The 19,314-nt window shown below is 43.2% G+C and overlaps 1 protein-coding gene across 1 annotated transcript in view; it reads left to right on the forward strand.

Annotated features, from left to right (window-relative positions):
• The window catches only part of HMCN1 (hemicentin 1), a 323,599-nt gene that overhangs the window by 71,405 nt on the left and 232,880 nt on the right, over positions 1–19,314 (forward strand). Inside the window, exons 5-6 of the mRNA XM_030573193.1 lie at positions 14,662–14,833; positions 18,435–18,541. Coding sequence (XP_030429053.1) covers positions 14,662–14,833; positions 18,435–18,541 — 279 coding nt within the window. The remainder of the gene's footprint in view (positions 1–14,661; positions 14,834–18,434; positions 18,542–19,314) is intronic.

Consider the following 19,314-nt stretch of genomic DNA (forward strand, 5'->3'; position numbering starts at 1 on the left):
CATAACCATTGAATCTGAGCACCTTATAGTTCAGGGATGGGCAAACTATGGCCCAGGGGCCACATCCAACCCTTCAGATATTTTAATCCAGCCCTCGAGCTCCTGGCAGGGAGTGGGGTCTGGGGCTTGCCCCGGTCCATGTGTGCTGTGACTCCACGTGGCTCCTGGAAGCAGTGGTATGTCCCCCCTCCAACTCCTATGCGTAGGGGTAGCCAATGGGCTCCATATGCTGCTCCCGCCCAAGCACCAGCTCTGCAGCTCCCATTGGCCATGAACCACAGCCAATAGGAGTTGCGGGGTGGTGCCTACGGATGGGGCAGTGTGCAGACCTGTCTGGCTATGCCTCTGCATAGGGGCCGGAGAGGGACATGCCACTGTTTCTGGGAGCTGCGTGAGGTAAGCATCACCAGGAGCGTGCATCCCTGGCCCCCTTCTGCACCCCAACCCGCTGCCCTACTTCTGATCCCCCTCCTGCCCTCTGAGCCCCTCAGTCCCAGCCCAGAGCACCCTCCTGCACCCCCAAACTCTCATCCCCAGCCCCACCCCGGAGCCCGCATCCCCAGCTGGAGCCCTCACACCCCCTGCACCACAACCCCCTGCCCCAGTCCAGAGCCCCCTCCCAGACCCTGAACTCCTCATTTCCAGCTCCACCCCAGAGCCTTCACCCTCTCCCGCACCCACTCCCAATTTTGTGAGCATTCATGGCCTATCATACAATTTCCATACCCAGATGTGGCCCTTGGGCCAAAAAGTTTGCCCACTCCTGTCATAGTTATTAATGTATTGATTCTGACAACTCCCCCCCCCCCACAAGGTAGGGAAGTATCGTTATCCCCATTTTATGGGTGGGGAACTGAGACTCAGTGACTTAACCAAGGTCACACACACAGCCTGTGTGGAGCCCAGGTCCCCTGAGTCCTAGGCCAGTACTTTCTGTTTCCCATTCCTGTTGTTGATGCATGAACTAGAATAAAATCCAGCTTTATTGCTTAGCTCTGTTTGCCTCTGCAGTGCTGATAAGATTCAAAGCATTTAAAATAACTCCCAGAATTGAAAGGACTTTTTTTAATATTAATTTCTGTACTGGTGGTAAACAGTAATTCAGCTGACAGAGAAGGGGGTGAGGCTACATCCCCCTGACCTCTCAGTTCTATTGGCCCCCACTTTAAAAGGGTAATTGTGTGCCAGCTGTTACAACAGACTGTCCAAGATATCAATTTCTCCTTACACTTAAAAGAGGAAATAGCAGCAGTATTTGAGATACTGTGGGGTAACTCTTGGTAACTGTTGGCTTTGCAATAGTGGAGCCATTTTTGTTCTGTGTTTATACATTGCTTAGCACAATGGAGTCCTGGTCCATACAAATGATTATTAATAATAATTAATAAATCAGACATTCCAAAGGTAGCTTTAACATGTAGCTTTAATTCTGAGTATAGATGCCTGCCTTACTCCTTGGATCACAGCCACATGCACAAAGTAAAAATCTGAGGGATTCACTTGTGACTTGGACCATTTGACCAAGTGGATTAGTTTTGAGTTAGGGAAGGGAATAGGGAAGAGTAAGGAAACGCTCCCCTCTCTCAAGACCACCTTGCATTTTCCTGTGTTTGCCTACCTGGACCTTGGGTCTGGGCATACACACGCTTATTCACCGGTGGACAGGGAGTGTCCAGAGTCTTGGCTCTGTCCCCCAATACTGGTTTAAGCCAGCAGCAAATTGCTACTCAACTCCCACCACCATCCAAGGAGGGAGGGAACTGTGCCTCCGAGGGTGTCTGAGAGTTACAGTGCCTCCAAAGGCTATTCCTGAGGTGTTGCAGCATATCTCCCACCTGAAGTGCCTAAAGCCACCACCTAGCTCTGAGCTATTACACAAAGTAAACTCTTCACGAAGTGAAAATATAAGAAACAGGCCACAACTATCACCTACATCCTGTAATTATATCGGTAGAGACACTGGAGGGCTTAAAAAAATCACTTCCCAAATGGTAATATTACATTTTACTATATAACTGTATATTTAAAAATAAAAGCAGATTTCACTAAACATTTAGAAGCTCAGTACCAGTCCTATTTTCAAGGTGTTAAGTAAAGTCTTGTGTTCCATAGGAGAAGAGTTTTTTGGGAAGTGTCATGTTGACACTTCATCAGTCAGTCAGGTTCTGTGTTAGCAGCAGTTCCACTACTCTATGTAGTCAGTGGCTGTTCTTTTCAGCTTGAGGGGAGGGGGAGGGCAGGTTAGAGAGGTGTTCTTTAGAGAGGAAACTGGAAAATTCCACTTAATATCTTTCTCAGGTACAGTAATGGGGAAAATGTGTCTTTCTGGAGACTGGTTTGTTTGGAGTAATAACTCATCCTTGGTTCTTGCTTCTGAATCTCTGGAGAGTTTTGGACAAATGTTACTTGTGAATAGTTAATGCTCCTGATCATAAACATACTTTAGTACTTTTAGGGCTACATCCTGCACGGTGCTGAGCATCCTCAACTCCCAGTGTTATTAGTTAGAGTTGAGGATGCCCAACACTTCACAGGACTGGGCCCTATGGTGCTTCATATTTTCAAAATTCTTTATAAACATGCTAGTTAGTATGGTGATATGTGCAGTATGGTGATGTGTGCAATATTAAAACAGCTGGATAATTAGAACTACTGAAACTGCACAACATGCCTGAAGTGTAGTAAATACTATCATCCTAATTTTACAGATGTGCAAATTGAGACAACGGGGAACATAACCTGTGACTTAAAGTCACACAGCAAATCAGGGATTATAACTTGGAAGTTCTGGATCCTAGCCCTGCATGCAATCCCTAGACACATTGTCAAATTGTAGCAAAGAAGTCTTCAGGGATCTACAAAGCCACAGCATGTATTGAAAGTTAAGATGATGTTTCCATTAAGGATGAAAGATGGATGGATCAATAAAGATAAAATAAGAACTAACATGCAGATCTGTCCTAGAATTAAGCTGAAACTTTGTGAATATTCAAATACCATTTTCCCCCAGTAACTGTTTTTCATTATCTCTGCACTGTCTAGCTCCAGCAGGGACTGGACAATTTGAAAATTTGACCTGCACTATTGTGAACTCTAATTCAGAAGCCCCCATGCTAACTATGATGATTTAAATTGTTATAAAAGTTATCAGCCTATGATTGATTTTTTTTAAGTTGAAATTTTAAAGTCGTTTTAAAACCAAATATAGATTTTTTTTTAAAAGCAAGCATGCAAATATTTTTAGTGTTTCAGTTGCTTTTGATCAACTCTTCTAAAATTGTGTTTAGCTACTTTAAAGTCCACCATTATATGAGAGCTTAATCCTTAGGTGGAACTGGTACCTTTACCATTTTTTTTTTATTTGTAAGGAGGTAGATCAAGATAGAAAAGAGAGTGAGAAAATGTCATCTTACTTCTGTTTGAAGGAGGGAAACACAATTCTCTACCCTGAAATTCATAAAATAAGCCAGCAAATTGATTCCAGTTGTCTCCTCCCATTATGCCAATATTATGTCTTTTATAACACATTAGTCATTGTATATTTGACATGTTACATTTCATACATACAATATGTTGGGTCTCATTGTAAAATATGTATTGGTATTAATCTTCTCCAGATTTACTTCCATGCCAGATGGAATCATAATGGAATATACAACACTAACAGCCCTCCAACCATAAAATTTCCAAAACTCCTAAGTGGCATTGTTTTCTTCCATTTCTCTCAAATAAATACACATCACTCCCTGTCTGTACACTGTGGTCTGGACCACACAATGGTGTTGAATCCCATGTTCCTTTTAATTAATATACCAAAGGTCAAGTTACACCCTCAGGTGCATATACGTAATTCCCAATAAACTCAGTGAGACCTCTCTGTATGCCCTTTAAGTTAGAATTTGGTCTGAAGAGTCAATACTGAAGTAATGAGCTGCTGTAGCATGTTTACTAGATGTGATTAGGCATAGCCCACCATCTATTGGGGAAGCAGTTGGAAAAGAGGGGGTATGGACTAGAGTAGACTCTAATGCAGGGTGGACAAACTTTTTGGCCTGAGGGCCACATTGGAGTGCAAAACTGTATGGAGGGCCGGGTAGGGAAGGCTGTGCCCCCCAAACAGCTTGGCCTCTGCCCCCATCCAACCCCTCCCACTTTCCGCCCCCGACTGCCCCCCTCAGAACCCTCCACCCATACAACCCCCTGCTACTTGTCCCCTGACTGCCCCCTCGCCCCTAACTGCCCCCCGGGACCCCATCCCCTATCCAACCCCCCGCTCCCTGTCCCCTGATTGCCCTGACCTCTATCCACACCCCTGCCCCCTGACAGGCCCCACGGGACCCCACCCCCTTTCCAATCTCCCCTGTTCCCCATCCCCTGCCCCCCCAAACCTCTGCCTCATCCAACCGCTCCCTGCTCCCTGTCCCCTTACTGACCCCCAGGACCTTCTGCCCCATATCCAACTCCCCGGCCCTGGCCCCCTTACCATGCCGCTCAGAGCAGCGGTCTGGAGTTGTGCCTCCTGGCCAGAGCCAGACACACTGCCTTGTCTGAACGTGCAGCCCAGCTGCCCAGAGTACTGCCTGCGCAGCGGTGTGGCTGCTGGGGGGTAGAGGTGGACGGGAGGGGAACAGCAGGGGAGGGGCCAGGGGCTAGCTGCCTGGCCAGGAGCTCAGGGGCCGGGCAGGACAGTGTCACAGGCCGGATGTGGCTTGTGGGCCATAGTTTGCCCATCTCTGCTCTAATGGTTGAAGCACACCACTGAACATTGGGAGCTATGGATTGTACACACAACTTTTCAGACTCTGGCTTGCTGACCAAATCAGTCAACACATCTGCAAAATGGGGTAATAATGCTTGAGTAATACTAGTTCATTAATATTTGTACAGAAAAAAGGTGCTTTTTCTAGAACATTAACCCTTTCTGTGATGCCCTCATTGTCATTTGTTTTATGGTACCTACATTTTCTTTTCCTTTGCTGAATCTGTTTTCTTTCCATAGCTTGTTTTTCTTTCCGTGCAAGATTGCTCTATATTTTTGTATTTATTTTTCTCTATTTAATCCATCTTTAGTTTATCATCTGATTTCAAAACTTGATCCCCATTCCTTCCCATGGACTGTATTTCTGAACAGCTGCACTAGCCAGAGAAGTGATTTGGCTTCAGAAACTAATTAAAATGAGAATTTTAGTTGTCTGGCAACTGCTTTATTTCCACATGTAGAGATTGTTCCTGTTGACTTTACTAAGAGACTCCAAACTATGGTGTAAACAGGAAAGAAGGAGATGCTGCTCTTTTTTTTTTTTTTGGTCTGTTGCTGCTTGTTTATGTCTTCGTAATGAGTTGAAATTCCTCAGCTCAAGCCATATGTGATGGGTGATTCTCCAGAGGCTCAGTTGGTCAGGTTTAACATCCAAGAATTCAGATGTTTGTCCAAAGCTAGAGAAACCCCTGAAACTCAGACTCTTGAATTTCTTGTCCCTGATCTTTTTTCCTTTCTTGTTTTTCCATCCTTTTCATTTCACCAGTGACACAGACAGACATCTCTGTGGCTGCCTCCCTTTCCTGGTGTCTTTATGCTTTCTTCCATGTTGATCCCTTGTGTTTGAAATACCCTCCCTAAAGCTGCACTCCCAACTGCCTCCCTTGATTTCAGCTGCCTTGCCAATAGGAAGTGAAAGAAGGGAAAGGTACGAAACCTGAATTAACTATTAAGATAAGTAACTGTTTTGGGCCTAATCCATCTTTCATTGGGTGTCTTCCATTGAATTGAATGGGATCCAGACCAAGCCATTATTGAGTAACCTCATTATTATTACCCTTGTTCTTTTCTTGCTTCCTCAGCCTTTGGGTTTTTTGTTGTTTTAATTTGTAATCCTAACATTTTTTTACATGCTGAATTTAAACCATACATTTTTCATGTATGGGATCACAGGTGAATCCTGGCCTCGATGAAGGCAATGGAAGTTGTGCTGTTGATTTCAAAGGGGCCAGGGTTTTACCTAATTTCTTTACTAAGTTTTGTGAACTGCGTGCCATATATTTTGGCACTTGAAAACCAGCAGTAATGATCTGGCTATGGAACTGAATCAAAATTTCTTCAAAATTCAGGGATGTTCAGACCCTTCAGTAATCCAGATTTCTTTGGCCTAGAGATCAGGCTGGCAATCGCACACAAATTACCCTTATGAGTTATCCGGTACTTCCTGATTTAGGCCTGGCTGGAAATACTATCAGAGCAGCTTTTCTCACACTACTATCACACTGAGAAAAAGGATGGTCCAGCAATTAGGGAAGTAGCCTCAGAGTCAGGAGACCTGGGTTCAGTTCCTTGCTCTGGTTCAGATTTCCTCTGTAATTTTGGGTAAAACACATGGTCTCTCTGTGCCATAGTTCTGCATCTGTAAAATGGGCGTAAAACATGAAAGATGGTGTGTTAATGGAGGCCACACGAATACTTACAATAGATATTTCTGCTTTTGGATAAAATAAACAGGAAATACAGAGACATATGAAAACTTTTAACTTTTTTCAAAGCTCAAAAAAATCAAGTGGGGTTCTTTTATTGGAACCACTTTACCCATCTATTGTAATAACTATTCCTAAATTATTGTGCTGAAGGTGCTTATTCATCAGTTTTTCTGATGGTGTTGCTGACTTATCCACTAGTGATATGTAGTGCCTCAGAGACCCATTGAGTAGAATTTAGGGGCCCTTTGTGGATAAAATAAATTATATTTGCTGCAGTGCCCTAGGGTTGGCTTTCTTTTAATGTTCAGCTTTATAAAAAGGTAAACGCAAATGGAGTCCATTCATCACAGGCAGCACTTGAGGGAAATTGATCCCATGTCTTTAAACAAAAACATATGAAATATGCACTTACATTTCAGCATTCAGTATGAATTAACTTAAATTCGATTGCATATTTATGTAAGAATTAGTAACATACCACGTGGACTGTTCTTGATTTTCTCTGTCATCCCACATTTCTCATTAAGATCCCCCTGCCTCTTTTTGTTCTTGGCATTATCTCATTGTCTGTCACATTAAACATTTTCTTGAACAAGAAGAAAAAAAATCAGATTTTGACAGGATTTTATTTTTAAAATATGGTTTTCAACCAAAGCTGTAGACTCATGAGGTCATTCGCTTCCTTTCTATCAACTTGCTATCTCTATGCTAATCCTTGAATAGTGATTTTGACTGATAGAACTTGGATGACCAACAGAACCATTGGAGATGTTATCCTTTTAGGTATAATATCACTGGTCTAAAAAGGTGCCAGATTATTAGCATTGGAAGTTGGATCAGGCCCAAACAGATAAAACATAAGTACTAAATATTCATTTATGCAGGTATTTTCAAACTAGAAGTTTCAGAGTAGCAGCCGTGTTAGTCTGTATCAGCAAAAAGAACAGAAGTACTTGTGGCACCTTAGAGACTAACAAATTTATTTGAGCATAATTTGCTCAAATAAATTTGTTAGTTTCTAAGGTGCCACAAGTACTTCTGTTCTTTTTTCAAATTAGAGCTAGTCTGCCATACTGCAGATAAACAATGGGGAATTTTCAAAATGTGTTTTATGCTGTGTGCTGTGCAAAAGTCACAATGGAAATAGTGCTATACAACTGCACATTAGGCATGTATTTTAGTTTATCAACTATAGTCCATCACTTGGATGTTTTATGGCACCCATAATTAAGTCAATGGGAGTTCTGCTTGACTAAGGACTGTATAAGTAATCCAGGATCAAACTCTGGTAACTACATTAGTCCAGATTCTATGCTGAGCTGTGCTTAGTCCAGGACAGTGATTAATTTATAATGAAAGATGGGCCAGGACTCAAGTAATTTTTTTACTTTCATACCTGACACACCAAGCCCAGATATTCTGGGGCTATGAGGTGCCTAGAGGTGCTGGGCTCAGCTCTGGCAAGCTCCGGCACAAATTAAGCACTGCTCCAGGACAAGGGAGGTAAAACAAAGGTGGTTTTCCCTCGGTCCAGGGATCAGCAGGACCCCTGATGTAAATTAAAACAGTCACAGTTGCCAGTGGTTCCTGGGACCTTTTTAACTGTCAGGGATTTCTAGGGGCCGAGGGATCCCTGGCCATGTCTGCATTTCTGCTGCCTTGCCCTCTACTTCGGGCAGGTGTGTTGTGATCTACGAGCTGTTACAATGTGTCTTTGCCACCTGGAATCCTTAGATGGCTGGTTAAACTGGGTGTATAGCTGCTTTGTGCTGCTGATCTGCACAGAGCAGCTGGAATAGTTCAAAAGAACCAATCTGTTTTGTTTACTTAAAGTCCCCCATGCATTTTCAACTAGATGAAATTTTCTTCTTCCATTTTTGTCTTGAAATATATTGTGTTGCCGTGCACCATTCAATGGGTGTCACATTCCAGCCAGTGATATACAGCAATGCCTTGTTAAAACTCTGCTTCCAAACCGAAAGGAGGGATGGAATGATTTCCCGGGCTCTGATAGAGTTCAGCACTCCCATGAAAACTCCTAAATCATCCCTGCCAAAGAGGACATCCAGGGGTCTTATAACAATATTTTGAAGAGCAATTTTTTTGGCCTTTGAAATACAAACTGTTGCACTGATTTATAAGAATGTTCAAAAATTTCCCACTGGATGATACGCCCACTTGCCCCCTGAAATTACTCAAACTGAAACATGGTGCAGTACTGTAATAATATTCAGTGAGCCAAATTCAGCTCTGTTGCAAGGGTGCATAAACGCCTCTGAAGATAAAGCTCAGTAGAATTGCATCCCTGATACCAGTGTTAAATTTGGCAAAGTATATCTGAAGGAACAAAGTATAAACACATCCAGCAAAGCGTGTCTTAATAAAAATTTGTTAGCAAGGTTTCTAGGTCTCTTTGCTCAGTGGCTTCCTTTGTTATGGTTATGAGAAAGTATGTGTGTGTTCAAATGGGGAAATAAATTTATAGCTTCCACAGCCTCTCATCATATGCTTTGCAAACTGCTATACAAGATTCATCCTGGGTTAATGGGAACACTAATATGGGAAACCCTTTTCATAAATACTGGCCCCAATCCTGCAAACACACATACTTAACTTTATATACATGAGCAGTCCCACTGAGGTAATCTAAGGGTACATCTACCCTATGACACTGAGTGTCAGAGCCCAGGTCAATTAACTGAGGCTCATGGGGCTCTGGGGCTAAACATGGCAGTGTGGACATTTGGGCTCAGGTCTCTAATTGCAGTGTAGATGTACCTTAAGTGAACTCCATCATTTGGCATCAGTGGAGGTTAAAGTCAGTGTGATGATTCAGGTGCCTAAAGTTGTGCATGTGTGTAATTGCTTGCAGGATCAGGACCATTGTCAGTGCATCTCTGATTCCAACTTCTGGGATGGCTACATTTCTGTTGTTGCTGTTTTTGTCTAAAATTTGTCAAGCACTTTGGGATCCTTGGAGACATTGTAATAATGTGAGATATCAATTAATAATTTTAATATTGTAATTGTAACAAATTTAGGCCATTGGATTATATTATGGAGAGATGGATTACAGTCCTTAATATAGCTTCAGAATGGTCTAATTAGATTGATATATTTGCATAATCTGTATTTTCTAATCTGTATTTGTATAATATGTTATCTCTTGTGTAAACGAGGTCTAACTTGTCAAACTTTTCCATGTAGGTAAGCCCCTAGAATTAGTGGGAACCTTCTTACTGTAAGGCATTTGATACAGTTCCACATGTGGAATTATTAGCTAAATTGGAAAAGATGGGGATCAATATGAAAATTGAAAGGTGGATAAGGAACTGGTTAAAGGGGAGACTACAACGGGTCGTACTGAAAGGTGAACTGTCAGGCTGGAGGGAGGTTACTAGTGGAGTTCCTCAGGGACTGGTTTTGGGACCAATCTTATTTAATCTTTTTATTACTGACCTTGGCACAAAAAGTGGGAATGTGCTAATAAAGTTTGCGGATGACGCAAAGCTGGAGGTATTGTCAATACAGAGAAGGACCAGGATATCATATAGGAAGATCTGGATGACCTTGTAAACTGAAGTAATAGTAATAGGATGACATTTAATAGTGAAAAGTGCAAAGTCATGCTTTTAGGGATTAATAACAAAAATTTTTGTTATACGAGGGGGATGTGTCAGTTGGAACTCACAGAGGAGGAGAAGGACCTCGGAGTATTGGTTGATCACAGGAGTACTATGAGCCGCCAATGTGATATGGCCGTGAAAAAAGCGAATGCAGTTTTGAGATGCATCAGGCGAGGTATTTCCAGTAGATATAAGGAGGTGTTAGTACCATTACACAAGGCACAGGTGAGACCTCATCTGGAATACTGTGTGCAGTTCTGGTCTCCATGTTTAAGAAGGATGAATTCAAATTGGAACAGGTACAGAGAAGGACTACTAGGATGCAGGGCCGGTGCAAGGAAGTTTTGTGCCCTAGGCACCTTGCACCCCTCACCCAGCTAACCTCGCCCCCCCCACGGCAGCTAACTCAGCCCCCCACCTGGGCAACCCCCCCGCAGCAGCTCCCCCCCCCCTGCGACAGCTAAACCCTCCCCCCCGTCTCCCCACAGCAACTAAACCCCCCTGGGGAGACTTCCCCTGCCCCGCCACGGAAGCTTACCCTGCCTGGGGAGACTTCCCCCCGCCACAGCAACTAACCCTGCCTGGGGAGACTTCCCCCCTCACCCCGCCCCAGCAGCTAACCCTGCCTGGGGAGACCTCCCCCCGCCATGGCAGCTAACCCTGCCTGGGGAGACCTCCCCACACCACGGCAGCTAACCCTGCCTGGGTAGCCCGCCCCAGCTCACCTCGGCTCTGCCTCCTCCACTGAGCATGCCGGCGCTGCTCTAATTCTCCTCCCCACCCAGGCTTGTGGTGCTGATTGGAGGAGACTTAGAGCTGGGCTGGGTGCTCAGCTGAGGAGGCAGAGTGGAGGTAAGCTGGGGCGGGGAGCTGTTCCCCTGTGCGCCCTCTCCCATTACTGCGGGCAGCCCTCCCCGCGCGCCCCCCCACCCATGTCACCTCCACTCCACCTCCTTGCCTGAGGGGACTTTTAGGCGCTCCCAACCACTAGTTGCCCTAGGTGGCTGCCTAGTTTGCCTAAATGGTTGCACCGGCCCTGCTAGGATGATCTGAGGAATGGAAAACCTGTCTTATGAAAGGAGACTCAAGGAGCTTGGCTTGTTTAGCCTAACCAAAAGAAGGCTGAGAGGAGATATGATTGCTCTCTATAAATATATCAGAGGGATAAATACCAGGGAGGGAGAGGAAATATTTAAGCTCAGTACTAATGTGGACACAAGAACAAATGGATATAAACTGGCCATCAGGAAGTTTAGACTTGAAATTAGACGAATGTTTCTAACCATCAGAGGAGTGAAGTTCTGGAACAGTCGGATTCCAAGGGGAGCAGTGGGGGCAAACGACATATCTAGCTTCAAGACTAAGCTTGATAAGTTTATGGAGGGGATGGTATGATGGGATAGCCTAATTTTGGCAATTAATTGATCTTTGACTATTAGTGGTAAACATGTCCAATGTGATGGGATGTTAGATGGGGTTGGATCTGAGTTACTACAGAGAATTCTTTCCTGGGTGTCTGGCTGGTGAGTCTTTCCCACATGCTCAGGGTTTAGCTGATCATCATATTTGGGGTTGGGAAGGAATTTTGCTCCAGCGCAGATTGGCAGAGGCCCTGGAGGTTTTCCACCTTCCTCTGCAGCATGGGGCATAGGTCACTTGCTGGATGATTCTCTGCACCTTGAAGACTTTAATCCACGATTTGAGGACTTCAGTAGCTCAGTCATAGATTAGGGGGTTGATACAGGAGTGGGTGGGTGAGATTCTGTGGCCTGCTTTGTGCCGGAGGTCAGACTAGATGATGATAATGGTCCCTTCTGACCTTAAAGTCTATGAGTCTGTGATTCTTCACCTTCACAGCCACTACAAATAAAAAGAACACAAACATAATCCTTTCTCTTAATATAATGTAAATAGATTGGGTTGAAATTTCTCATTTGAAAACATTTTTGGGAAAAACTGGCATTCTCTAAATTGATATTTTGGCAGAAAACTTTTGTTTAAAAATTCTGTTTTTTCAAGAAAAAAAAAAAGAAAAATGATTCCCCCCTCCCCGCTTTTTCACCTTCCTCTCCCTTTTCTCCTTCCATTCCCCCTTTTTGCAGTTGAAAATGTTGGTTTTGATTCTTAGTGGGTGGAAAATGGAACATTTTTGCAGAAAATTCGGGGAATTTTTTTTCATTAATAAGTTATGTCAATGGAAAACGTATAATGTAATGGTTCTTTTTTGATGCCATATGACTCCCTGTGTTTCTCATATTCTTCACTAACCATATCTTCCCCCTTAGGGCTTCTCTACATGTACAGCGCTGCCGTGGTGCAGCTGCACCATTGTAGTGCTTCAGTGAATCTAGATAGGACCATATCTACAGGCACTAACTTTCCATTGTGCCGGGGGGGGTGCTCAACCCCCTGCCCCCACCCCAGGCTCTGCCCCCACTCCACCCCTTCCGTCAAGGCCCAGCCCTTGCCTCACCTCTTCCCACATCCGCTCCAGCCCCTCTCCTGTGTGCAGTGTGTCCTCACTCTTCTTCCTTCCCCACCCAGCCTCCTGCATGCTGGAAAATAGCTGATTGCGGCTGGTGAGAGGCACAGGGAGGGAAGGGGAGGCACTGATCAGTGTGGCTTGGCAGGGCCCCCGGGGGCAGGAGGTGCTGGGGGAGGTGGAGGTGCTGATAGGGGGGCTGCCGGTGGGTGCTCAGCACCCACCATTTTTTCCCCATGAGTGATCCAGCCCTGGAGCACTTACAGAGTCAGTGCTTATGGCCATATCACCCTCACTGTTTCCCCTGTAACAGATGATTTAAAGAGGTGTCATGGGGTTGCTCTTTGTTTTGTTTTAAGCACGATAAGAGCTATGCAAACACACTGAAACCTGAAATCCCATGAAACATGTCAAGCTTTCTCCTGTAGTAAAAACTTGAAACGCAGCCCAGGTTTACTGAAAGATTTAGACCTTGCATGATTTTGACTTGATTTTTAGTGGTTTTGACCGGCTTTAGCCTTGAAGTATAGGGCTTGATTGATTCTGAAACTCAGGGAATGTGAACCAGTACCAAAAACAATTTGCATAAAGTGCTGTCAAGCAAATATGCCAAATTGTTCACAGCTCTGTTAGTAAGATCATTAGCAGCTGCAGCGGAAATACAGAGCCTTGAACTCTGGTAATTTATTTTACTTTCTCATGTTGATCTGATGCTGTTCACAAATGCAAAATATTAAGGGTCATGATTCTCCTAAGGACAAATTCAGCCCTGATGTAAATGTCTATGTAGTGTCATAGGAATTGTCTCATTGGATCTGACCAGCAGTCCAGCTAGTCCAGTATCCCAGCTATGATGGTGGCTTGTCTCAGATGCTTCAAAAGAAGGTTCAAGAAACTCCATAGATGTTATGGCATAACATGTATAAGGAAAGTTTTCTCCTAGCCCAGAAAGTACGTGATTAGCATATGCCCTGAAGCATGAGAGTTTATGTACCATTATAACTGTGGTGGTTCTCAATATCTGTATCTAGGTCTAATCTTTTAAAAATCTTGTTGGTCTTGGCCTCCGTGATATCTCGTGGCAGCAAATTTCATAGGTTAATTACATATGGTATTATTTAAAAAATAACTTTCTTTTTTTAGTTTTACACTTACTTACCTTAATCCTGTGAACCAAGGGTTCTCAACCTTTTTTTTTTTCCTGAGGTCCTTGTCAACATGCTATAAAAACTCCATGTCCCACCTGTGCCACAACTGTTTTTCTCTATATAAAAGCGAGGGCCAGCATTGTGGGTTGCAAGCAGGGCAATTGCCTGGGCCTCAAGCCACAGGTGGCCCCGTAAAGCTAAGTTGCCCAGGCTTCAGCTTCAGCCCCGGGTGGTGGGACTCAGGGCCCCAGCTTCAGCCCCATGTATTGAGGCTTTAGCTTTTTGTCCTGGGCCCCAGCAACTCTAATTCCAGCCTGCTTGGCTATCCACTGAAACCTGCTCACGGCCCCCCAGGGGGCCCCTGCTCTCTGGTTGAGAACCACTTCTGTGAACAGTCCCATTGGCTTCAGCAAGGATAATCATATGAGTAAGGTGACAAGAATTTTACATTTGTTGTTTTTCTACCATATCCATTTTATTTAGTATATGATTTACATGGCAAATGTTTTTCTGTCTGTTTTCATATCACACAATAAAAATAAAGGCATACTTTAGCTTAGAGGTTTGTTTGTGTGTTTGTTTATTGTCCTACAGATATCCCCAAATCAGATATTGCAACTCTTGTCTTTTTTATTTCTGGGCTGCTGTAGTTACCTCATATGGATCCAAATCCTACTTGTCTTATCAGGAGGATAGCTTCACTGAAATTGGTGAGAGTACTTGATCAGGCAAGCAGGACTTTTAGCATTGGTAAGTCTTTTACCATGCAACTTTCTCAGTGATTTGATAACCACAGTTCTAACATGGGTCTAGGTGACAGAGTCATTGCTCAGAGCAATCAAAACATTGATCAAAGTAGTACCTACAACTTGCAATAAACAGTGCTATGGAAGATTTACATGCTGTCCTGTGACATGAACATTATTTTTTCTTGTAGGTATTGAAGTGGGTAGAAGAAGCAGTGCAGGCCTCCAAAGTGCATCTCCTATCCACAGACCATTTAACCTTGGCAGTAAATACTTGGCAAATTCCTTTTGATCCCAGTCTGAAAGAGGTCACAGTGTCACTGAGTGGCCCTTCTCCAGTAATTGAAATTCATGATCCATTAGGTGAGATATCTATATATTCTTTTATATTTAGTGGGGGGAAAATAAACAAGATAACTCAACTTTGCACTCTCCAACAGGAAAGGCCAGGTCCTTTTCCTACTGAAGTCAGTAGACCAGGTTCTGCTTTCGTACACCTGTGTGGCTCTGGAATAACTCAGCTGAGTTCAGAGAAAAAAGAAAGCTTATGCTCAAATAAATTTGTTAGTCTCTAAGGTTCCACAAGTACTCCTGTTCTTTTTGCGGATACAGACTAACACGGCTGCTACTCTGAAACCTGAGTTCAGAGAGTTACTCTGAATTTGTACTGATGGAACTATGAGCCCAGTGGTAAAACTTGGATTGACTTCAGTGAGAGGAGGACTGGGTCTAAACTTCTTTGTATTATTTTGAAACCTAGCTGATCAGTCTATAAGAAAAGTTGGAGTATATAGCTAGAAGGTTACTCAGCAGTTTAATCACATAATTCCCAGAAATGTCAATGGCTAAAATACTTCTTGACTTTTCTTAATTAACTTGCTTGCATGCAGGATGCCACATTGCTAGCTTTCAAGACTGGAATAGCTTGTGTTTATTCACAAAATAGGCACTGTTTCCCTTGCTTTATTGCTTATGCTCAAGTATGCTTTCCATGGCAAGAAAGAAATTCTTACAGTTCTAAAAAAAAATCTTTCACCTTATGCCAGATTTGTACAGGCATAAATCTGAAGTAATCCACTGGTTTCAGTGGAGTTAGTCTGAACTTATACAGCAGTAACTGGGATTGTTGTCTGGCTCAATATTTGCTTCACAGGAGAAGCACCCACCTCCCTTTGACACTTTAAGATATTGTTTTGGAAGTTGACTGGAAAAAGCCTATTTGAGAGTAACCAACTCTTAAATATGCTTTTCTCAGTGAAAATAAAGTTTGTAAAATTTTGAAAACAGATACTGGGACTTTCCTCCTACTTGCTCCAAGAATGTATTCTGGAGTGGTGAGTCCTAGAATCATGAAAAAGGCCTATTTTATTCATCTGGGGAGAGACCTGGAAGGTCCAGAATGAGATTTTCAAAAGGGCTTAAGGGAGGTGGGTGCTTAAATCTGTTAAACTCTCATTAAAAATCCCCAGTTAGTGCAGGATTGTATTCTACAGCAGTTTTTAGTGCTATATCCAATCTAGTATTACAGATGAATTACTCTGAAAGGTTTTCTTTAGTATGGCCATGAGGTATGGATTGGCTCAATTCTAAAAGTGATAGCACTGTAAATAGTCACTGCTAGCATGAAGGCATTTGGTCTTTTAATGCCATTATAAAGTCTTTTAATTATCTTATTCAACAGCTGTGCCCTCTGATGACACCACAACATACAACTTTTCTTTCTTGACTCTGGATGATTTTCTACCATATCCATTTTATTTAGTATCTGATTTACATGGCAAATGTTTTTCTGTCTGTTTTCATATCGTTTTTGGCTGTATCATGTCATATGTGTACAGCGGGGCTGAAGTGGAGCTCAGCATCTGAACATACCTGAATATGGTAGCTGGCCCTTACTAGTTATGAACGAAACAAAAACCAAGAATCAAACAAACCTGAACCATGAGAACATTCCAATTCAAACTCTGCATCATGTGTCCATAGTTATTTAGTGTGAAAAAAAGAATGCAGGTTACTGATTTGGAACACTATTTATAAATAAAGGTATTTTTAATAGATTTATTATTCCTTTATAAGTTCGAGTCCTTTGAAGCCTGTGTAATGCTCTAGAAATTAAAATTCAAGATTGTGCATTCTGAGCTCTGAGTGACTTTCAGCTGGAGATTTATTTTGAGCTCTTTAAAGTGTCTATGAAATGTTCCTTCTCACAGCATGGTTTCTCTGCAAGGCACCCCGGTCAAGTCTTCCATCTGAGGCATTCCTCCTTTGTTTACAGGAAGGGGGACTTTGCTTAGAGTGTGTCTCTGAAGAGCACGATTAACACAGTTATGTGTGGAGTTCTGCCTTAAATACTAGCTTTGCCAGATGTGCTTTGTTTACTTTGTACACTTTAAAAATGCATATCACCCTTTGTTGTTTAAAGTGACTTTCAAATCATGGGTAATCTGGGAAAATGTGTTTAAGGGTTGCATGACAGTGCTTTCAGTTTATCATGTCCGGGGGCGTCATCCTGTAAACATGGACTGCCAGAGTTGGGTTTACTGCCGTGAGTAGTCCCTTTCACTTCAGTGTGACTATTTGCTGCATTAAGCACTAAATCCAGTACTCTCTGATTGCAGGATCAGGGCCTGAATCAGAAAACAGTTCCACCCTTTTGTTCTTTGTAAAGTCCCAGATCCTTTGCTGTGCTGCACAGCTGCTTGTGACACACCACCAGCACAACCAAGCCCCAACGTCCTTGTGTGCAGCCCCAGGAAGATCACCCCACTTTGATGGGATGCACCACCTGTGGCACAGAGGTTCCTATTCTTTGTCCTCCCTCCGCTGCTGACATCAGGGGGAAGACTGGGGAGAAAAGGACATGGCCAGCATGTCCCTCTACCCTTTTAATTGTCAGCTGTATGAGCACCTGGTAGGCTGCTCTAATTTACACCAGGGACCAATCTGGCATGCTCACAACTCAGAATCAAAGGAACGCTAACCTGCATTGTATGCTTCTCCGCCTTTTCTGAGGATCTGGACCAATATAGCCAATCGGCCCTTCTTGTTCATGTTCTAAGGGCCAGATTCTCATCTGGTTTAAATCAGCATAGCTCCAAATTGGGGGAGATATGCCAATATACAACAGCCAGCAACGTGGCCCATATATCCAGTACCCAAAGTTGAGCCCTTTTCCTGCACTTGAGCCTCATCTGCTGTTTTGGAGCTCTTCCTCATATTGTTCAGCCATGGATGGCACTTAATTATTAGCAGAGTAGGTAATTGAGCGTCTCTTTAGAGAACCGATTCTAGTCTATAAACTTATCTGAGTACCAAGACATTATGAAAACTGGTGCTCCCTTACTGAGACAGAATGTACCTGATAGCCAGGCTAAATTCACAATGAAAATTTAAGGAGTTTAAACAAGAGTGGGAAACTTCCTTAAAGTTAATACACTGGTGCAGCACCAACAGTGCTAGCAACAGTGGAATTGCTAGTCGGGACTCACTAACAGTGTTTCTACCACCATGCCATCCACCCTGCTAAGGGCAGGCCTAACTCTGGAGGACAGAAGGAAGAGCATGCTGGCAGCTGGTCAGTACTATCAGTGCCATCACTAATGGAAGAATTCTCTAAAATTCTGAATGAAAACTGGCCATAGATAGCATCTGTCACCGAACCTCTACCTCTCATTTGGCATCAGTTTGTTCTGGGAAGAAGAGAAAGTTATTTGCCTGATAATTTGATTCTTATATCAGTAAGTCATTACTCACCACACAGCGATGTAAAGTTATTAAATGAATGGAAAAGTTAGAATGACTCTTTGAGCATTTTTAGACTCCTGACAAAGAATTTCCAGTAACAGCTTGAAGTTGGAGATTACTGTAAATATCATAAAATGAGCTAGCTAATAAGTCATATAATACCCATATGTGTGACATGGCTAAGAGAAATATATTTACTCTGTGTTTACTTGTATTTTAGGTAAGCAGATGGGGAAAGGATCTGGCTTGAATGAGTTGCTAAATATCCATAACTCTGCAAAGGTGGTGAATGTAAAAGATCCAGAACCTGGAATGTGGACGATTAAGGTATTAGCTTATTCTCTCTGTGTATGAGGTGCAGTCACTAATTTTGATGGCAGTAGAATTAAAACTTTGCCCAGGTAGTAGAAAAAATTAGAGAGTTATTTTAGGTCAATTCCTGACTGCTTGTCCTTTTCCTGTACACAGGAGCAAAACACAGTGATCACGGTGTGTTTTTGCTGTGCTGTCAGAGAGCATGTGCAGGGGGAGACTGCTGCTTTATGGCTCTCTGTGCACAGCGGGACATGTGATAGAAAGGGAGTACAATGTGCAGGCCACGGATTTGGTTTGTAGGCCTATGAATTGTGCAGACGATCTTTTATTTGATGCATTACTCTATGAATGAACATTGAACGGAGAGCGTAGGGCCCAATCCTTCAAACCTTCCAGAAGAGAAGTAAATTTACTCATGTAGTATTGTCATTGCATATGCATTCATAGGATTGGGCCTTAAAAGGTTTAGGCCTGGTGTACACTAGAAAATTAGGTCAGCATAACTACCTTGATCAGGGGTGTGAAAAATCCATGCATCTGTCATGGTATAATTCCCCACTGTGAACCTTAGCGTCCAAAAGATGGGGTACCAGCATGAATTCCTCTAAGCTTAATTACCATCTTAGAACCTATAGCGCTGCCACCAACCAGTAATTCCAGTGCCTGGTACATTCTGGTCCCCCCAAGACCTTGCCTGGGGAACCCCAAGACCCAGACCCTCTGGATCTTACCACAAGGAAAGTAAACCCTTTCCCCCACCGTTGCCTCTCCCAGGCTTCCCCTCC

Source organism: Gopherus evgoodei, chromosome 8 (genome assembly GCF_007399415.2).
Source record: "Gopherus evgoodei ecotype Sinaloan lineage chromosome 8, rGopEvg1_v1.p, whole genome shotgun sequence".
Lineage (NCBI taxonomy): Eukaryota > Metazoa > Chordata > Testudines > Testudinidae > Gopherus > Gopherus evgoodei.